We start from the raw sequence: 22,928 nt of genomic DNA on the forward strand, positions 1-22,928 counted from the left end.
GATTGCGAAGACATAGCATTCAGGATAGAAGTAAGCAGGTTCATAGCAGGGGAAATATCAATAATCTTTATCTTCTATTGAGAGAGCCATTATTTAATGATGCTGCCGGATCTGTCCCGCTAGTGGTTGGAGAGCTAGGGCAGAAACAGCCAGGGATAATGGCCAGTTTTGCCTTGTGCCTCTCATAATAGAAATTTAAACATATACAAGAGTTGAGAAGTATAAGGGAAGCTGGAGGGGAATCATAATAGATATTTATGGGTGAATTCAATTCACAGTATTATGTCTCACCCCCTTTCCAGAGAAAGAAGAGTTTACAATTTGCTGTAAGGAAGGGATACATTTACCTTTTGTCTTTATGGTTTTCAGAACTTTGTGGAGAACGGATTTTCAGATATGAGTTTCCTTTACAGATTCATGCAGATCTGCGTATAATTGGTTATCATGCTTGAAGACAACACATTCACACAAAGGGGTATATTTACTAAACTGCGGGTTAGAAAAAGTGGAGATGTTGCCTATAGCAACCAATCAGATTATAGCTGTTATTTTGTAGAATGTACTAAATAAATGATAACTAGAATCTGATTGGATGCTATAGGCAACATCTCCACTTTTTCAAACCCGCAGTTTAGTAAATCTAGCAGACGTAGGCATCCTGTGGATCTCTGGCTGTTGTGGAACTGCAAATCCCAGCATGGCCTGCCATTCTCTGTAGTGAAACTAGACAAGAGGTTGGGAGCTGGAGCATGCTGTGACTTGTAGTTCCACATCAGAGACTTGCTGGGTCTGGGATGTCATGACCCATCCCCCCTAATCAATGCATACTTTGCCTACAAGAGATACATCAGGGCTGATCGCTGGTTGAAAGCCTAGTGATGTGTAAAACAAACTAACAGCCTGGTATTGTACTCTGCCAAGGAACACAAAGTCTCATTTTTACTACAATCCACTGAATTAATAGATTTTCACTGGAAGACCAGACCTACGTTTAAAGAACCTGTCACACAAACAGACTCCTTTATTTTGTGCTGTGTAAATAGCTCCACACTCCTGATTCTTCAGTGCATGTTTACAGCAGCAGCCTTTGTTGTCAATAAAGGAGCAGATAATGAATACACAGATATAGCACAATATATGGCACCCGGCACCTTCACATGCAGCCACCAAGGAGACTGTGACTGACAAAAGGGAGACAAATACATTTTCTAGTCCAGCAGTTCCGGCTCACAATGCAACTGAACCAGGAAACCGTATTCAGATGCCCTCACAGCCGACGGGGGGTGTCATTGTCATTTACAGGGTTAAAATTGTCCCTGTGTCTTACTGTGTAAGAGGCGGTTTCCTGTCATGTGTGTGTGAGTGTGAATGACAGTAAAGGTCATTTATGAAGCTGCATTAGTGTGGGGGCCGCAGTGGAACTGTTGTTTTGCAATGGAATGGGCTGCTTTATGCTTATTTAGCACATGGATTTGTGGTCTAGGATGGATTTGACAATAAGAAAAGATGGGTGAATTGGGGCACTCCCTGATGAATGCCGTCCGGGGGCAATTGTGTGCTCTTTGCATTGTGCCCATGTGCACAGATCATCATCATCATCATTTATTTATATAGCGCTTCTAATTCCGCAGCGCTGTACAGAGAACTCATTCACATCAGTCCCTGCCCCATTGGTGCTTACAGTCTAAATTCCCTAACATAGACACACACACACACACACACACAGAGAGACTAGGGTCAATTTGTTAGCAGCCAATTAACCTACCAGTATGTTTTTGGAGTGCGGGAGGAAACCTGAGCACCCGGAGGAAACCCACACAAACATGGGGAGAACATACAAACTCCTCACAGATAAAGCCATGGTCGGGAATTGAACTCATGACCCCAGTGCTGTGAGGCAGAAGTGCTAACCACTGAGCCACCGTACTGCCCAAATCAAATTTCATATTGTGGGATGAGGTATGTAAATGAGATTGACAGGGTGTAGACCATACTTGTTTAATTTCCTGACCTCCCCAGTGCATGATGATGCAAATGGAGTCCATGCGCAGTGCTGGTGGGGCTGATGAGGAAAAAGTGAAGTTGGATCCGGGAGGGAGGTCTACACTCCCGGAATTCCAGGAGGACTCCCAGAAAGTTTGGAGTGTCCCGGATGTTTTGGGAAAGTAAAAAAGTATGGTGGAGAGAGAGAGTATTGCTGAGGTGTTATCGGCTGGTTGAGGCTGGGTTTTAACAAATATTGGAGGTGACACAAAAAGGGCCCCTGCCTATTGCACCAATTATGCACACTTGCTTGGCGAGAGGGACCCAGACTTCAGGGGTAACCTGAAAGCCCAACTGGGTGGGTCACTTGGGGCTTCACTGCATATATGTTGGCCACTGGTCCACAATAGCAAAGCAAAGGCCTCTTCAGAGCATGAGTAGTACCTCAATGTAGATTATATATATAATGAGTAAGGCCAAACATCCCACCACCGACCATGACTGTAGGTTATATATAATGAGTAAGGCCAAACATCCCACCACCAATCATGACTGTAAGTTATATATAATGAGTTAGGCCAGACATCCCACCACCGACCATGACTGTAGATTATATATAATGAGACTGATACCAAACATCTCACCACCGACCATGACTGTAGGTTATATATAATGAGTGAGGCCAAACATCCCACCACCGACCATGACTGTAAGTTATATATAATGAGTTAGGCCAGACATCCCACCACCGACCATGACTGTAGGATATATATAATGAGTGATACCAAACATCCCACCACCGACCATGACTGTAGGATATATATAATGAGTGATACCAAACATCCCACCACCGACTATGACTGTAGGTTATATATAATGAGTGATACCAAACATCCCACCACCGACCATGACTGTAGGTTATATATAATGAGTGATACCAAACATCCCACCACCGACCATGACTGTAGGATATATATAATGAGTGATACCAAACATCCCACCACCGACTATGACTGTAGGTTATATATAATGAGTGATACCAAACATCCCACCATCGACCATGACTGTAGGTTATATATAATGAGTGATACCAAACATCCCACCACCAACCATGACTGTAGGTTATATATAATGGGTGATACCAAACATCCCACCACCGACTATGACTGTAGGTTATATATAATGAGTGATACCAAACATCCCACCACCGACTATGACTGTGGGTTATATATAATGGGTGATACCAAACATCCCACCACCGACTATGACTGTAGGTTATATATAATGGGTGATACCAAACATCCCACCACCGACCATGACTGTAGGTTATATAGTATGAGTGATACCAAACATCCCACCACCAACCATGACCATGACAATGAGCGATGTTCGAGTACCGTGGCACACTGAAGTGAGCGCAATCGGACACCACTGTGATGTCTATCGGCTCATCGTGGGGACTTGAATCCCCACCCCACCCCATATAGTCTTCTATACATTTTTTATTTATTGACCTCAATAGACTCCTTTTACAATCTACCTCCACCTTAATTGCAATGCAGAACAACTCTGAATTCAGAAAGACCCAGGAAATTCCCCTAAAATTGTTAGATCTTAGAGGGACATCCAAAAAAACGCCAAAATGTGGACATTTGTGGTTGTTACAGAAACTCAATAATAATTTCTTACAGGAACAGGATCCCATTAGGCGCAGTGCTGGAAGATGTACATGTCAGAGTTGATCAGGACTGAATTGGGCTATATAGTAAACTGTGTAATCAGCCTTGAATCATAAGGGAGCTTATAGATCAGTGCAAGTTATGTTTCATTTTCGGAGGTCATAGATTTGCATTCCAGGGATCTTGCAAATTAATTAAATTACCTGAACTGAGGGAGGATTAGACAGGTGCCACGAGTTATATTACTGAAGGTAGCAGAGGCTGTCAAAGTTACATAATTGCCTAGTTATATAGTTACATAATTACCTAGTTATATAGTTACATAATTACATAGTTACATAATTACCTAATTATGCAGTTACATAATTACCTAGTTACATAGTTATATAGTTACATAATAGCCTAATTATATAGTTACATAGTTATATAGTTACATAATGACCTAGTTATATAGTTACATAGTTATATAGTTACATAATACCCTATTTACATAGGTACATAGTTATATAGTTACATAATGACCTAGTTATATAGTTACATAGTTATATAGTTACATAATACCCTATTTACATAGGTACATAGTTATATAGTTACATAATGACCTAGTTATATAGTTACATAGTTATATAGTTACATAATTACCTAGTCATATAGTTACATAGTTATATAGTTACATAATGACCTAGGTATATAGCTATATAGATACATAACTACCTAGTTATATAGTTACATAATGACCTAGTTACATAGTTATATAATTACATAGTACCATTGAGCCATAACTACCTGGTTATATAGCTACATAATGACCTAGTTATATAGTTACCTAATGACCTAGATATATATTTACATAATGACCTAGTTATATAGTTATATAATGACCTAGTTACATAGTTATATAAATACCTAGTCATAAAGTTACATAATACCCTAGTTATATAGGTACATAGTTATATAGTTACATAGTTATAAAGTTACATAATTACCTAGTTATATAATTACATAGTTATATAGTTACATAGTTTTATAGTTACATAATTACCTAGTTATATAGTTACATAATTATATAGTTACTTAATGACCTAGTTATATAGTTACATAGTTATATAGTTACATAATGACCTAGTTATATAGTTACATAACTACCTAGTTATAAAGTTATATTGTTACATAATGAGCTACTTACATAGTTACCTAGTTACATAACTACCTAGTTATATAGTTACATAATGACCTAGTTACATAGATATATAAATACCTAGTTATAAAGTTATATAGTTACATAATACCCTAGTTATATAGGTACATAGTTATATAGTTACATAATGACCTAGTTATATAGTTACATAGTTATATAGTTACATAATGACCTAGTTATATAGTTACATAGTTATATAGTTACATAATAACCTAGTTACATAGTTAACTAGTTACATAACTACCTAGCTATATAGTTACATTTTTACCTAGTCACATTTTTATAAGCAAGATGAAGGAAATTGGGCTACTGTTGATGGTAAAGGAACTTTAGGGGCTGGTTGTGACTCTGGAAGATAAGTCAGACAGGTTTCTGTAACGACATTAAGGTTGAGGTATATAGAAATAAATAGATCATAGATGGATGTGAGTTTGGTACAAGTTGATCTCATGTTCCAGAGTGCACAGAAAAATAAGAGGGAGGGGAGTGTAGAAATGTGTATAAGGTTAGAGGGATAGTAATTAGGTGGATGGGAAGTTTTAGGGTGAAAGGAGGAGCGTGGACATAACACAAACTATATCTCCAGTGCGTGATTCCTCTCTGAGTTTATGCAGTAGCGCTGTACAGGTACCAGCTGATATAATATTGGGCACCAGACCATCCCCCTCTTTGACGGAAATGAACAAGGCAACTTTATTTACATCTCTAGCAGTTCCCTCCAGCACACGTCTTAGTTCAGCTTGATAAACCATTTTTTACTTCTGGGCACAGGAGCTGGCACTCTCCCATGATGGGTTTGTCATCCTGTCTCCCTCCCCTGTCTCTAACATGGTTGGAGTCCCACCGTTTTCTCTCCTACTCTGGACACTGATGCACTGCCTTCCATCTCTGGTCATACACAAGTGTTGTCTAGGTTTGTGTCTGAGTCCCTTTACGGGACTCAGACACACTCGGTCCAGGTTACTCGATCTCAGTCAGGATGGGTAATAACTCATATTCGACCTGACACTTATCCTCATCAGTTCCATTTTAAAGATTGCTACCACATTTGCTTTCCACTAATTTTATGCTGTTGATTCGGGTATGCTGGAGTCCAGAAAAACAATAAATAGTGGTCTACCAATTACTGAACTTAGTTCCTTTAGCCCACATGGGTCAATTCTTTTTTAGGCAAGGTGCCTTACATCAAGGTGTTTAGGTGTAACTGTACCTAACCCTGTGTTAGACAAATAAAATGTATTGGTGTGTTTAAGTCATTGTTATGCATGCTATATCCTGGTACTTTTTCCTTTTCATTAGTAAGTGAGATGGGGTTCATTTTCAATGAGAAATGGTATTAAAGGGTATGGAGTACCACAGGGTGACAAGACACCCTGGTATAAGGTGCAGGCCCAGTTTGAAAGGAGCTATAGCAATTTTCAATTCACAAAGGTACTTTAGTTTTAGCTCAGAGTTTGGGGAGATCCCGTCTCATCCTTTACTCTTAATGGGACGAGAGCAAATACACTTACACTCACTTCTACATTTGTAAATAGTTCACATTTAACAAAGTTCCAGCTCACATTCTTTTGTAATTAAAAATGTAGAGATTATTTATATATAGATTAACCTATATTAAAGATATTTATGGTTCAGGTCCTAAGAAATGTATGGTGTTTGGTCTTCTATTAATCCAAATTTTACCGGCAGGAATCCGGTATCATCAGAGAAGCGATCGCACATAACGGTCGCTAGTTATGATTAGTATAAGATTCTTACTCAAAAATACTTTGTTAAAGGGTTAGTTCAAACCAGAGTTTCAGTGGTTCACTGAGGCAAGACACCTAAGCAGCTGTTGGAGTGAGTTGCCCCCACCTTTGGAAAGGCATTGTTTGAACTGAACTATGACCTGCATTGTACAGTCATGCCCAAAAGTTTTGAGAATGACACAAATATTATTTTTTAAAAAGTGTGCTGCCTCATTTTTTATGATGGCAGACTGGAAACTTTAAAGGGAGGGTAGTGCTTGAATTCATCGTTCTTCCTTTGTTTACCATGATTACCAGAAAGGAAACACGTGCAGTCATCATTGCTTTGCACAAAAAGGGCTTCACAGGCAAGGATATTGCTGCTAGTAAGATTGCACCTAAATCAACCATTTATTGTATCATTAAGAACTTCAAGGAGAGAGGTTAAATAGTTGTGAAGAAGGCTTCTGGGCACTCAAGAATGTCGAGCAAACGCCAGGATTGTCTCCTAAAGTTGATTCAGCTGTGGGTTTGTGGCACCACCGGTGCCGAGTTTGCTCGGGAATGGCAGCAGGCAGGTGTGAGTACATCTGCACGCAAAGTGAGGAGAAGACTTTTGGAGGATGGCTATTTGTCAAGAAGGCCAGTAAAGAAGCCACTTCTCTCCAGGAAAAACATCAGGGACAGACTGATATTCTACAAACGTTACAGGGATTGGACTACTGAGGACTGCGGTAAAGTCATTTTCTCTGATTAATCCCCTTTCACATTGTTTGGGACATCTGTAAAAATGCTTGTCCGGAGAAGGAAAGGTGAGCGTTACCATCAGTACTGTGTCATGCCAACAGTAAAGCATCCTGAGATCATTCATGTGTGGGGTTGCTTCTCAGCCAAGGGAGTGGGCTCACTCACAAGCCATGAATAAAGAATGGTACCAAAACATCCTCAAAGTGCAACTTCTCCCAACCATCCAAGAACAGTTTGGTGATGAACAATGCCTTTTCCAGCACGATCGAGCACCTTGCCATAAGGCAAAAGTGATAACTAATTGGCTTGGGGATCAAAACATCGAAATTTTGGGTCCATGGCCAGGAAACTCCCTGGACCAGTGGATTCCAAACATTTTCAGTTCAGGGCACCCTTAGGGTCTCCAAAATTTTTTCAAGGCACTCCTTAGCCAAAATAATTGACAAGTAGTCCCCCGCCTTGCTTACCACTGGCCGTGGCCAAGGCACCCCTTTGAGATCTCCAAGGCACCCTAGGGAGCCTAGGGGCACAGTTTGGGAACCACTGCCCTAGACTTTAATCTCATTGAGAACTTGTGGTCAATCCTCAAGAGACAGGTGGACAAACAAAAACCCACAAATTCTGATAAACTCCAAGCATTGATAAGGCAAGAATGGGCGGCCATCAGTCAGTATGTGGCCCAGAAGTTGATTGACAGCTGCCAGGGCGAATTGCAGAGGTCTTGAAAAAGAAGGCTCAACACTGCAAATATTGGCTCTTTGCATAAACTTAATGTATTTGTCAAAAAAAGCCTTTGACACTTATGAAATGCTTGTAATTTTACTTCAGTATACCATAGTAACATCTGACAAAAAAGTCTAAAACCACTGAAGCAGCAAACTTTGTGAAAACCAATCTTTGTGTCATTCTCAAAACTTTTGGCCATGACTGTACTGGACTGACTTGACCCCTGGTAAATAGAACACCAGGACCCCTGGACCAATGAAAAAAGATCTTAGTGTTATCTTTATTTACATTGTGACATCATTACTGGGGTTTTTCAATCCACACTGCATATAAACAGGCACTGACCCAGCAACAGTCTTTTTGCCAATACAGACTTCAGGATTGATGACTGTTGCTGGATTCACTGCTTAAGCGTAATGTATCGATTATACTTTGCTGTAATTCTGCTATATTTGCTATTAAATATCTTTGTGTGTTGGAACCACACTGATCGCATCGGACAATCTTTATTGGTGTCGATTGTAACGGACACTACAACTGGTACAATGAAGGGGTCAGTACCATGAGGAAACACAGGATGATAAACTGAGGGGGGCAGGTACCATAGTGGGGATCTTATTAATAACACTATTTTTACTTTATCCAAGTCCTTTGCGGGATTCCATCCTCACTTTTAGTTTGTTTAATGCATTTTGCCTGGCTTGTACCCAGGTAGTACCTCTGATCAGCCTGCGAGGGCACTGTCTCCTTCACATACAGGTATAGTCCCCTGACAAAGCAAGCATGCTGAAACGCGTTAGAGCTGGACTTTCTGTCTTGACCCCTTTGCTATTATGGGTATGTAATTCCATGTTTCATTTACACTTTCTCAGAAAGACTTTAAGGCCGATTTATCAAAGGGAGAAAAAAACATCCATTTTCCCTGGCTATATGGCCTTTCCTTCTTTCTCCTGATATATCAGAGTTGCCACCATTGAGAACACCGATAGTTATTGCCGGTGGTATGCCTATTTACAAAGTATTGACGTGGTACTTGGGCACTATATATTATTTGTAAGAAATTTGCACTAGATGTGCGTCAAAGTCAATTACGATGCGAATATCTCACTAGCACTTTCCATTGTTTTTGCATGAAATCCAGTTATGATGAACATTCTGAGATTGTGTGTGGATCACGCTAGATTCCACTGGCTTTATTTCTTTTGTATGTTTATTAAAGATCAGGGGTGATCGACCAGTCATTGTTTATAAACATGGATTCTAAACTAATAAAACTATATATTCTTATCATGTATTTGCTTTATAATTTCCTCCCACACAACATATAAATTAAAAATAATTATGGTTTCATCAGTTTGAAGATTATTTACATATTTTGTTTTCGGCTACAAGCTGGTTTTACCTCTATCATTACATCTTGCTACCCCTTTTATACCACTGTAACCATTATAGATATTGTTTCTGATGCATTCAATAAATAGTGTTTAAACAGTAATAATAATGTTGGTTTGAAGACCCCCTTTAAGAGGCTCTCCTTGTAGATCCACATGGCGGGTTACTACCATCTGTTATTTAAGGATAGATTTAAATATAGTAACAGGAAAAGATGCTGAATGGATGTAAGTTATAAACACAGGAGTTTCGGGTGACATACGAGCCGTGTGCGGGGTTGGATGAAGGCCAGACGTTGAGTGTGATATTTTTAGCACCATTATGTGTCACTAACTGGTTCTCCACCCTCAGGCACCGACAAGCTCTAGGAAAACCTGTGGCTCTCAAGATGTTGTAAAAACCGCAAGTTCCAAAATGCCCTTTCCGCTATTGGCGGACTGTGTACTGGCAAAGCATGTTGGGGATTGTAGTTTCACAACACCTTAAGAGCCACAGCCTGGCCAGGCCTTCTCTAGACATTCAGTTGGTACTTGTAGGACATCTATTGAGATTCCTCAGCCCCCTCTCACTCCCCTGAACCATGAGCCTGAGCTCTTGACTGTCCCTGGTTAAGAATCAAAGGATAACTCCACCTATAAAATAAGACATTTAGTTTTGGATGGAGTTAGGTGAGATAAAGTAAAGACTGAACACTTACTAAAGTCCCACATAACATGCATCGGATCTGCCTGGATGCCACGTCATGCTCTGCTCCCGACCTGAAGCTTTCATTGCCCAGTTACAGTACTTTTGATTTCCTCCCAAGCAGTGTGGTTCTGCCCAGTTATAGCACTTTTGCCCCCACCCCCCCTATCCACATGCAGTGTGGTTCTGAACCAAAGTTCTATAACTAGACAGAACCGTACTACATATATATGGGGGGGTCAAAGTACTTTAACTAGTTGGAACCACACTGCATGGTGGAGCCCAAAGTATTATAACTACATGGAGGGTTGCATCAATTGCTAATCTACTTACGCAACACATGGGATTCAGTGTAGCTGTGGGGACCTTAATGGGACAGACCACTGGCTCTGAATAGAGGGAAATGGTCCCTAGTGTGTTAGGGCATTTGAACCAAACTAATGGGGCAGTTTATAGTGGTGGACTATCCGTTTGCGATATTAGTGAGCCTTCTTTATTAGGGTCTTCAGCCTTTTAATACCTACTGCCCACTTCTGTATCTTTGTTGATGGTAAAATTTCCTTAACACCCACTGGTGCTGCAGTAACTCAAATTAGCGCAAGTGCAAAATAATTTTTAAAGGGGACGGTTATTGTGCTTTACTATATATGCAGCAGCTACTTGCAAGAGCCTATTTGAAAAAGTCACACTCTGGAGTCTTATATATAGATTACTGTACTCATACGTGCAGGTTGTTGGCATGCAATTTAAGTCTCTGCACCTGTGTAGAACACACTTCTTGTGATGGATAGGCTTATACTTTAAAGTATAATATACTTTAATTTTGAGTCTCCAGTCTGTACCTATACTAAATTAGGTTAAACCCAGTCTTAAGGAAAATGTACGCAGCAGCTACTAGATGATTCCGTTCACAGAGAGCACTAATGCAAGACGCGGTGCAAAAGGCGAACAGGTTTCAGGAGCATGCGCAGTAGCGCATTTCAGACACTGGAGTTCTGCCCCACTTCCTTCTACCACTAGACCACCGGGGATCGGGCTGCCATGAAGACTGAGCATAGAAACAGGAGCATTAACACTTAGCAATATATGGAACACAGCTAAAACCCCCAAAATGAAAGCGGATTCACCCTCTAGTGTGGTAGGGACCAGGTTGGCTGCCACTGCTCTAGAATGAGCACGTCACCCCCATTATGGGGGTAACTGCTTTATTGCTTCCTGTCTAATTGAAGGTAAATATGGGCTATGATTTTGGTATCAAAAAAGGTTACATAAAATCTATATACAATTATCTACAGCCATTTCCTTCCATGTGAAGTTAATGTTGATCTGCAGGTCTACAGTAGCCACACAGGTATTTCCACAGTTGCAGCCTAGGGCAGGTTGGTGGATCCGGAGTCACACAGATCTATGGCTCAGGCTGGGGGCACTGGCCCTCCCCTTATTCATTGAGGTCTTGATAGAAACTGGTTTAAAAGAAAGTATTCTTCTTAAAGGGATCTCCACCTTACAAAAACAGTCATACCCATTAAAATAAGTATATAGGAGACTAGCAGTACTAACCTTTCCCTTGTGTCCTTCTGGACTGCACAGCTCCCAGTCACCTACATAATGGTAGGACTGATCATAGCCCACCTCCCAACACTCCCCTGGTTACTATGTCACACGGGGTAAGGTAGGTATCCCAGTGGAAAGGAGAGTAGTTGCCCTGTGACAGGGTACTAGGGAGGTGAGCTTCAGGAAACCCATATAAAGTTGACATCCAACAGCACCGACCATAGGAGATTGACCAGCAGTGACAGCAAAAGTAGAAGATAAGGGGTAAAATTAAAGTCTTACACATGAACAGGAGATCAGTACTGAGAAGGCAGAGTCAGAATTTGGGTATTAATACTTTTATTGTGGAGCGGTAACGGAACACAGGCTTGTGAGCAGAAGACGGCTCAGTCCTCGTACACCCAAGTGTGGGCACAACTCTTGTAGGCACACAACTCCTCTGGCTTAAACCACAAGGCGATCTCCTTCTTGGCACTTTCCACCGAGTCGCTGCCGTGAATGATGTTCCTGTAGGATGGAGGGAGAGAGACGTCAGTCCCAGCACAACCACCAGCAATGTCACAGGAGCAGAACATAGCAGTGTCTTGGCTGTAGGTGGGACTTTACAATGTACTATGGGGATCAACAAATACAAGATCTAGACACAATCAATCTTCCACTCCAACAGAAAAGTACAGGAATAAGCCAATATAAGGTGTAATAAAAGTGCTTCGATGACAATCCCCAACACACCATCTTAGGAGACTACACCGAGCAGCCATCAAGCGCTCCCAGAACCTCAGTGCAAGGGAAGCCAACATTCATACATCACTCCCCACCTGGGGTCAGGGAAGCAACTGAACTAGTAGAACGTTTAATTCTTCCACATCTCTGAATACAGCCAAGAGGGTCCCAATACTGTACCCCAGTGGTTCCCAAACTGTGCGCCTAGGCTGCCTCGGAGATCTCACAGGGGTGCCTCAGCCAGTGCCAGTGGTAAGCAAGGCGGGGGGCTACTTGGTAATTATTTTGGCTTAGGGGTGCCTTGAACTGAAAAAGTTTGGAATCCACTGCTGTACACAAATCAGTGTACAGTGACTGCACAGGGGGATAGCAGCCTTCTACATGTACAATGTCCTCCGGATGACTAGACTTTTACGGTGCTGACCACCTCTGTCCGCACCGTTACTACAGTACAGCCACGTGAGGACATTAAAACACAGCAGTCACCACAGTCACACTAGGAGTTAAGAGTTAATCCAGCCAGTCGCAACACAAGTAGATTAAAGGGTCAGAACTGACGTGCTGGTAGCGTATAGGGGGTCAGACCGTTCCTGCATCCCTTAATCCAACTGTGCAGCCGATCACTGATTATCTATAGCAACAAATCCTCAACTCATAACTAAAGCTTCCTGCCACTCTGATCTTGTAAACACCCCTCCCTCATCAACAACAAACTTCTACATATATGTAAACCCCCTATACTAAACCTCCATAGTAATGCTCCCAGACATAGCAATTTGGGCGTTACATTGGCACTTACCTTGTGCAGAGGGCAGACTTGGGTTGTCACTCACTAAAGGTAAACATATTGAGAACCAAGGGGGTTCAGAGTGATCTTATTTGCAATATAGGGGGGGTGGACATTTAATTAAGGGGGACTCCGCCCTCTTAAAGTTCTTTAATATCTCTCCAATAGCCAGGCTAGGTGTAAGTACCAGTCTATTTTGCATACCAGTATTACATGAGCGTCTGTCCCCGATACTCACCTGCCAACCTGTATACAGAAGTCTCCCCTGATGGTGCCAGGCTTTGAGTCAGCGGGGTTAGTCTCTCCCAGCATCACACGACCAGTCTTCACCACGTTTAGCCCCTCCCAGACCTGCAAGAAGAGATCCCCGAGTCAGGGGGCGCAATACAGAATCACAGACAACCTGCCTGAATTTATACCCAGTGAGGTCTAAGGAGTCTGGTTTATAAAGGCTCATCACCAGTTCTCATGCAGTATTTTGTACTGTGAATACTGCACAGTAGATTATAAAGTGCATTACCTAGTTCAGTGTTGGCTAACCTGCAACACTCCAGGTGTTTGTGAAACTACAAGTCCCAGCATGCTTTGCCAGTATATAACAGCTTATTGCTGGAAGGGCATGCTGGGACTTGTAGTTTCACAACACCTGGAGTGTCACAGGTTAGCCAATACTGGAGGAGTTCAATACAGTTTGTTCCACAAATGAGAGGTTACAAGATACTGTACCTGTAGGACAGGACGGCTTCTCCAATATAGCTTGCAATACATTCACCCCCCAGCCCCCCTCAAAACATTTTACCATAGTAACGTAGGGCCCAATTTATTAAGGAACAAATCTATTTATGTTCTGTATTGTATACAATCACTCTGCTGCATGCACCAGAATGATATCAATGCCAGAGAACAGAACTACTTGCAGTTTACACTTCATTGCCTACGATTTGAAGGCTAGAATGGGCGAGAACAAACGTAGACAATGTACAGTAAGGGCGTGCCAGGGTAGAGCACACATTCAGCACATTTAAGCTCAGTGCATCTCAGGTACAATATTTTTAGCACTTTCACTTGTACCAACTATAGATTGGGTGTAAGTGCCGACCGAGCGTGATGAACATGTATCCATGCTAGAGCTTGTGTTTACAATAGTAACTACAAATTTATTTTATGTACAGTATGCATTAATATCCCAATATAGTGTATGTATTTCTTGTAAAAAAAAGTTTACAAATTTCAACGCACAACTATATTAAAAGGTGACAATTTAATATTTTTTTCTGTGTGTTCTGATGGGACTTTATATTACACATATGCATTGTACATGCCCTGCTGTGGTTGTATCTGCATATGGCAAGTGCCATATAGCCAGGGTGTACAGTATGTATACCTGTATTCAACTAGAAATGTTTCTTCAGTTCTTTAATACAGGTGTACAACATCCAGTTAAAAAGATGAGTTTCTAAATGAATCAGACCCTGCATGTGTAAGTTTTAAACACAGAACAGCCCGTTCGTCGTTTTACAGTTGTACATGAAAGTATTCAAGGTACCAGGAACAAGTGACAGGCAAGACAGATACAAGTGGTTATAGGGGCTAGATGTAACATGCTACAGCAAACATCTGTACGGGTGACACATGCCAAGTGGGCACACGGATCTTAGATTTCACCATCTCAGACTTATATTTTGAAGTCAGGTCCCCACACCACAAGCATCTTTGCAGACAACCATTTACACAATTTGAAAACCAATTCACAAGTGATTACTTCCCCTTTAATGCAGAGGGTGTGACACCAACACACCTACAGTTGTGTCCACAAGTCTAAATTTGCATATTTATCATATTTTCTCTTGCACGCAATTACTTCGCAGGTTTATTTCCTGCTATATTTACCCTGAGACCAGACTGCTGGTCAAGGCTCTTAGGGGATTGCACAGGGAACATTAGCATTACAAAATACATCTTTATACCTGTAAAAAATTAACACTAGGGTATATTTAAGTCACCCAGAACAAGCTCCGTCTTATGTACGAGAGTTTTACAGGGTGGGCGAGTCCAGCTATGATCTGGAAATCCTGAGGATACATCTGCAGCACAAGTCAGTGATTTAGCACTTGATAAATACAAATGTGTAAAACCAATGTATAGATTATTCTGTCTGTCACTTGCTAGATGCACAGAGTATGCAATTTACATTTCCAGTTAACAGTTCGGGTCTATTTTGCACATTAAACAAGGGAGATTTATTGTACAACACAAGTGTGAACAGGATGAGTAACACACCCACTGCTTTGTATCCACTACAATATCACAGACATGACAGGCAGTGTTCGGCCGCAACGTCACAGAACACTCACCATGGCAGCTACAGGCCCCGAGCACATATACTCCACCAGTCCATTGTAGAAGGGGCGATCCTTAAGGTCACTGTAATGCTTCTTCAGAAGATCCTTGGAGGCCTGTATGAGAAGCAACTCATCAGTCTACATTACTAACCACTAGCGCCTGCAACTGCTGCCAACATGCTTTAAAAAACAAATGGAGTGTAAAATAGTCACATTTAGAGAGGGAAGGGTTAAAGTCACATGTTACAGCATGCATAAATATTTCATTACCCTCAATTTTGCTACAGTACATAACTGAAGGAACGTCAGACAAGGGAACAAAGAAGTTGAGCATTTGAATCTGGAAGACAATATGCCCAAGACCCAGAAAGGGTTAAAATGTCTCAGCACAGGAGTCAAATTTCCGGAAACCCATCAGACCGAAGTGAGCACAAAGCAGCATTGTATAGAACACTAGAGAAGGTCACAGCCGGTAACACCAGATTGTCACCATCCAAAGTCTCACTGGGGGCAGAGATTGGGGATGAGGGAGATTAACACCAAGGTCAGGAAGAGTCAAAAACTACATCAAACATCAGACAGATCACTGCCCTAGAACAGAGGGGCTGCATCTGGGGATAGGAGCCTGAACGTTGGCCAGTCCTAGCATCTGAGAGACCACCCACCCCTACATGGCAAGGGGGGGGGGCTCACCCCTACATGGCAAGGGGGGGGGGCTCACCCCTACATGGCAAGGGGGGGGGGGGCTCACCCCTACATGGCAAGGGGGGGGGCTCACCCCTACATGGCAAGGGGGGGGGCTCACCCCTACATGGCAAGGGGGGGGGGGCTCACCCCTACATGGCAAGGGGGGGGGGCTCACCCCTACATGGCAAGGGGGGGGGCTCACCCCTACATGGCAAGGGGGGGGGCTCACCCCTACATGGCAAGGGGGGGGGGCTCACCCCTACATGGCAAGGGGGGGGGGCTCACCCCTACATGGCAAGGGGGGGGGGGCTCACCCCTACATGGCAAGGGGGGGGGCTCACCCCTACATGGCAAGGGGGGGGGCTCACCCCTACATGGCAAGGGGGGGGGGCTCACCCCTACATGGCAAGGGGGGGGGGCTCACCCCTACATGGCAAGGGGGGGGGGCTCACCCCTACATGGCAAGGGGGGGGGGCTCACCCCTACATGGCAAGGGGGGGGCTCACCCCTACATGGCAAGGGGGGGGGCTCACCCCTACATGGCAAGGGGGGGGGGCTCACCCCTACATGGCAAGGGGGGGGGGGCTCACCCCTACATGGCAAGGGGGGGGGGCTCACCCCTACATGGCAAGGGGGGGGGGGCTCACCCCTACATGGCAAGGGGGGGGGGCTCACCCCTACATGGCAAGGGGGGGGGGCTCACCCCTACATGGCAAGGGGGGGGCTCACCCCTACATGGCAAGGGGGGGGGCTCACCCCTACATGGCAAGGGGGGGGGCTCACCCCTACATGGCAAGGGGGGGGGCTCACCCCTACATGGCAAGGGGGGGGGCTCACCCCTACATGGCAAGGGGGGGGGGCTCACCCCTACATGGCAAGGGGGGGGGCTCACCCCTACATGGCAAGGGGGGGGGCTCACCCCTACATGGCAAGGGGGGGGGCTCACCCCTACATGGCAAGGGGGGGGCTCACCCCTACATGGCAAGGGGGGGGCTCACCCCTACATGGCAAGGGGGGGGCTCACCCCTACATGGCAAGGGGGGGGCTCACCCCTACATGGCAAGGGGGGGGCTTACCCCTACATGGCAAGGGGGGGGCTCACCCCTACATGGCAAGGGGGGGGCTCACCCCTACATGGCAAGGGGGGGGCTCACCCCTACATGGCAAGGGGGGGGCTCACCCCTACATGGCAAGGGGGGGGCTCACCCCTACATGGCAAGGGGGGGGCTCACCCCTACATGGCAAGGGGGGGGCTCACCCCTACATGGCAAGGGGGGGGCTCACCCCTACATGGCAAGGGGGGGGCTCACCCCTACATGGCAAGGGGGGGCTCACCCCTACATGGCAAGGGGGGCTCAGACAGTCACCTGTTGGAACTTCAAGGCCACCAGGCGGAACCCTTTCTGCTCAAAGCGCTTGATTATCTCCCCAATAAGACCTCGCTGGACCCCATCGGGCTTGACGGCGATGAAGGTTTGCTCACAGTTGGCAGCCATCCTGCAGGGAGAGACAGAAGGAGAGCAGAGTCAGAGCATCCTAGGACACCACAAGGGTTAATGAGGCCACTTCCTCCTAGACACACAAACATGCATTATACCAACATGAACTACAACTAGCTGCATACTGGGAGACCTGCTACTGGACAGGACATTGCATGTGTAGGCAGTCAGTGGGTCTCCAGATCCTGGAGAACTATTAGTCTCAGCATGCCCTGCCCAGCGTGGGCTATGTTGTCTGGGTGCAACCCAATACTCTGACATAGCTCCCCTAGGAAGCTGACAGCCCAACCCAGACCAGACCAGACCAGACCAGACCAGACCAGACCAGCCCAGCCCAGCCCAGCCCAGCCCAGCCCAGCCCAGCCAGCACCCCCTCACCACACACCCACTGCCCCTCCCACGCCCCGCGCTCACCTTCACCCGGGGAGACTTGGCGTGAGAAAGAAGAAAGAGCCCCCGTCCTGCGCTCTTTTATACTGCTGCTGACGTCACCGGCTGGCCAGCTTCTGGTTGGACAGGGCGCAAGCACCGCTTTCACTGCGGCGGCATGTAACGAGGGTTCCCATGGGCTCCTTGACAAGCGGCGGCTCATTGGTAGGCTGAACATGGGCGTGTCTGTGTCATGCCCCGGTGCATGCCGGTCCTGACAACTCCCTATAGTTCTACTTATTGTCCTGGGACAGTCCCTGGTTATGTCCCCAAGTTACTGTACTGCCCAGTACTGTGTGTCTGCATGGTAGATGTACCTAGTGTTACTGTACTGTGTCTGCATGCTGGATGCTGCCCTAATGTCACTGCCAAGGAAGGGGTATTAATATGCAAAAAAGTACTATGTTATCCAATGCAACATGACATGCTGGGGATTGTAGTCCTCATATATATATATATATATATATATATATATATATATATAATTTCTACACAAGTGATGCTAATATAAGTATAAAGTCTTGTAAATGATACCTGCATGAGTCCTGATTATTATTATTATTATTATTATTATTATACTTTATAAAGTGCTGACCTATTACAGAACACTATATCAAGGGGATCATGATATAAATAAATCACATGCACTGACATGAAACAAGGTAAAGATGGCTCTGCCCATATGACCTTACAATCTAAGGTGCATGAAACTTATGATACATAAGGTAGTGGAATAATAATTCTGGCTGGTGGTGGGGAAGGTGAGTGGGTGCTGTAAGGCAGATGCCACCGATAATGAATCAGCCATTGGTGACTGGCGTTTCTGTGCAGCTATCCGTGGTGTGTTATGGTTGGAATAGATGTAGAGAAAGTGACAACTATGAGATACAGTAACTCAGACTTACCAACTCTCCCGGAATGTCCGAGAGACTCCCGCATTTCACGAGAGTCTCACGGACTCCCGAGAGAGTATGGCAATCTCCCGCATCTGCCGAAGTGGGCAGAATAAGGGCCAAAATAATCGCAGCATTTTGCCCCGCTCCGCTGTAAAATGATGCATTTACGTCATTACATCACGGGGGGCTTGTCCAAAATGATGCAATTTCGGAGCCCCGCCCCCCGTACGCCCTCCTCCCCCTCTGCAGCTCCCGGAAGGCATAGAGAAAATGTTGGTAAGTATGCAGTAACTGTGACTGTAGCTAGACTAATGCAAGTAGAGGTGGTAGCTGAGACCGTAGGAGAATGCTAGAAGAGATCTAAGGACTGTAAATAATGAATCGGCGAGTGCAGCTAAGCTCAATCTGTGGAAGTATTGGAATCACAGAGCGTGGGTGCATAATAAAGTGAAACTACATGGGCTGAGTCCTTGTACCCAACATCTTGGTGGGGGAGTGTTATCTCATCAACCAAGTGATCTGTTCATCCCTGGACAGGCTTGATGACAGCAAAGTACAGATGTGAACAAGTCATTGATGTTGCAAATTGTTTTGAGATATGAAGACAAGAAACTGTGCATTGAGACTGAACATAAATAGATATACTTTATTCATGAAGATGACCTGGCAGGCATTATTTCCATGTGTGCGCACCATCCCACCTGCCCACCTGTGCCATCTGCATGTGCGGCTACCTCTGTTTCCCCCACACTAACCCATACATCCGGGGATGGAAGAGAGGAGGAGACCGAAAGACAGCTGAGCACTTCACCTACGAGCATCCCCAGGCAGGAGTCAGGAAGGTTACCCAACACATCACACATCCATGCAAACAGGGATAATGCACTAAAACCAATATACCATTATATTTCATATGGATGATTGTCCAGTATTGTGTTGTTCCCCACGGATTACATTGCCATCTGTGTGAGCAGTCTGAGTGAATCTGCAGAACTTTCTGAGCCCTTTTCTTGCACATCTTTCCAAATGACCGTATATGATCGCTTATGCCGTCATTATGTGACAAAGCTAATGTGCCCTGCCTGATGCCAGCCTTCAGATTTAGCCACACAGTTCTATATATGTATATAGCCAAATCTTACAGGGATCGGCATAGCGGGCAACATACGACCAGCTTAATAGTGGGCCAGCCCAGCTTCAGGCATAAAAGTTCATTAACTAGTATTGCAAATAGGTGCAAAATTTGCACACAACCATAGCAACCACTCAGACACTTGTTTTAATTGTCCAACTTGCACTTGACAAATAAAAATCTAATTGCTGATTGGTTATTGAAAAATTTGCAACTAAATGCTGTGTTAGCCTTTTTAAAGTGTCTGTGCAGGAGTAGTGTTTGGGCTCAGCTATATCATGCACCAAACTGTAGATCACAGTATTAGTTCTTATCTTTTATAATGTATATGTTTTTTGGTGGGACTGCCCCAGTTTTGCGGACCAGGAAAGAAACAGGGCTTATAGGAAAGTGGGTGAGGTTTTGTCAGAAAGTGGGCATAGTTGGGTGGATTAGGGTAGTTATTGGGTGGATTGGGGGTGTGGTTTGAACAGATCGGTCTGGGCTTATTTTTCCCCAATGTTGCCTGGATATATGTTAGGAGGTATGTGTACTGCATGCTAACACATGTTAAAAGATACATAAAACAGTGTATCTCGCACTGATTACAAAAATATCTAAAAAAGATAATAAAAGTACAAACTCCCCGAACACATACATTTAAACATAAACTTTATTTTCATCCACACAGCAGTACACCAAACTGCTAAAGTGTGTTAGGAATATTATCTGACATTTCCACATCCAGCCACTAGAGGCCACCACTTGCTTTTGATTTTGCTCTTGAACTTGCCCTTAACCAAGATGGCCGATATAACCTCATAAGAATCGATCTTGGTTCCTGTTTCATGCCTGTTTAGGCCTTTAAGTGCTTATAAATTGCTACTTCCTGAATAAGCCTTTGCATGATTATTTTGTGCGCTTTGTCCATCTTGGATTCCCTGCTACTGTGTATTACCCGGCTTACTCCTGACTTCCTGCTTTGTGTGCCAGCTTGGCTGACATCTGAACATTCATTTTGAATGCTGACCAGCATATTCCCGGAGTTTTCTTCCCCTACTTATCTCAGAATTGCAGGAGAGGATTCGTTCAGCTAAAATTTTCACTAAATTAGAAATTACGTTGTGTGTACAATTTAATCTATATGTGAGCTGGTGATGAATGGAAGACTGTCTTTAAAACCTAATATGGACATTATGAATATCTGGTGATGCCTTTTGGACTGTGCAATGTCCCTTTGACTATTTTTTACATTTCATATTTTTTCTTAATTTTTGGTTAAAGTTTGTCTCAATGACATATTAACTTTCTCAAACTTCCTTGTAAGAGCATCAAGAGCAGGTTTGAAATGTCCTGGAACATTGTCAGGAGCGTTCCCTGCTCTGCGATCCACTCACGGCGACGGATGTTTTCGTCTTTTTCCACCCACATATCTTTCGGTGGAGACTTTGGCGTCCGCCTCTCCCTGGCTGATATCTGCTAGGCAGCGGGAAGCTGAGAGTCCCTTTTTAATGAACAGGGTTATATAAACCCTTCCTTGAACCCTCCCCGGGGCCTGAGTATCAGGTGCAAGAGCTGGTGTTCCCCAGGACATCTTCTGTACTCTTTGTTCCTGGTTATTGTTCCTTTGGCCTGTTCCTTGACTTTGGTGTTACTCTTCTCGATTTTGGCTTGTTCACCTATTCCTAGTATAACCCCCAGTGGATTCTCCTCTGGTACTTGCTCTTTTTGTACTGATTCTGACCCAGCTTGTTCTACCTCTCTACACATTCTCACAAGTCACCTTGTTCAGGACTGTCTACGATTGCCGCAAACCTGCAAGTCCCATGCAGCCGAGACCACCTTGCGGGGGTCTCTGGTGAACCCCTGGGGCGTGTTAGACTCCGCACCTCGCAGGTGTTAACTTGTGGAAAACATCTTCGTAAACATCAGCAAAACATTAAATTGGAAAAGTGTGAGATCCATCAAACACAGGTTCAGTTCCTTGGCTGTATCATCTCACGTCACGTCTACAAATGCCAGATCCCAGCAAGGTCCAGGCTGTAACTGTAATTGGTGCTTCAATCACTTGATTGACTAAGGAGGGATCTCCATTTATTTGGTCCAAAGAAGCTAATAAAGCTTTTTCCTTAATGTGGTTCAGCTTTACAACAGCTCCCATCCTTATATATCCTATCACAGAACTCCCTTTTTATCATTGAGGCAGAGGTTTCAGATTGGGAAAGATGTCATTACACCCATCATCATCATCACCATTTATTTATATAGCGCCACTAATTCCGCAGCGCTGTACAGAGAACTCGCTCACATCAGTCCCTGCCCCATTGGTGTTTACAGTCTAAATTCCCCAATGTAGACACATAGAGACAAAAAGACAGACTAGGGTCAGTTTGACTGCAGCCAATTAACCTACCGGTATGTTTTTGGAGTGTGGGAGAAAACCAGAGCATCCGGAGGAAACCCACGCAAACACTGGGAGAACATACAAACTCCACACAGATAAGGTCATGGTCGGGAATCGAACTCATGACACCAGTGCTGTGAGGCAGAAGTGCTAGCTACTAGGCCACTGTGCTGCCCTGCTTTATTCCTCTTATCATATGACTGTCCCAGTTGATCATGCCTGGTTTTTGCTGAGTGGGGGCATCTCTTATACTGGGTACACACTACAGTGTTTTCCTATATAATTTCGTTCATTTTTTATACCCTTTCAAAATGTGGGAGATCTTTATACCCCACCCTGTATTTCCAAAGCTCATCGTAT

General features: G+C 44.1%; 1 protein-coding gene across 1 annotated transcript; it reads right to left on the reverse strand.

Annotated features, from left to right (window-relative positions):
* Positions 1–12,012: 12,012 nt before the first annotated feature.
* LOC142097246 (nucleoside diphosphate kinase) lies at positions 12,013–18,241 on the reverse strand. Its single transcript, XM_075178920.1, has 5 exons — positions 18,143–18,241; positions 17,597–17,726; positions 15,555–15,656; positions 13,439–13,551; positions 12,013–12,197 (listed from the first exon to the last, which is right to left on the reverse strand). Exons 2-5 carry the CDS (start codon positions 17,723–17,725, stop codon positions 12,077–12,079), a joined length of 465 nt encoding a protein of 154 aa, XP_075035021.1. The 5' UTR covers position 17,726; positions 18,143–18,241; the 3' UTR covers positions 12,013–12,076.
* Between the last annotated feature and the right edge of the window lie 4,687 nt (positions 18,242–22,928).

The sequence above is a fragment of the Mixophyes fleayi genome, chromosome 7, assembly GCF_038048845.1.
Source record: "Mixophyes fleayi isolate aMixFle1 chromosome 7, aMixFle1.hap1, whole genome shotgun sequence".
Taxonomy (NCBI): Eukaryota; Metazoa; Chordata; class Amphibia; order Anura; family Limnodynastidae; genus Mixophyes; species Mixophyes fleayi.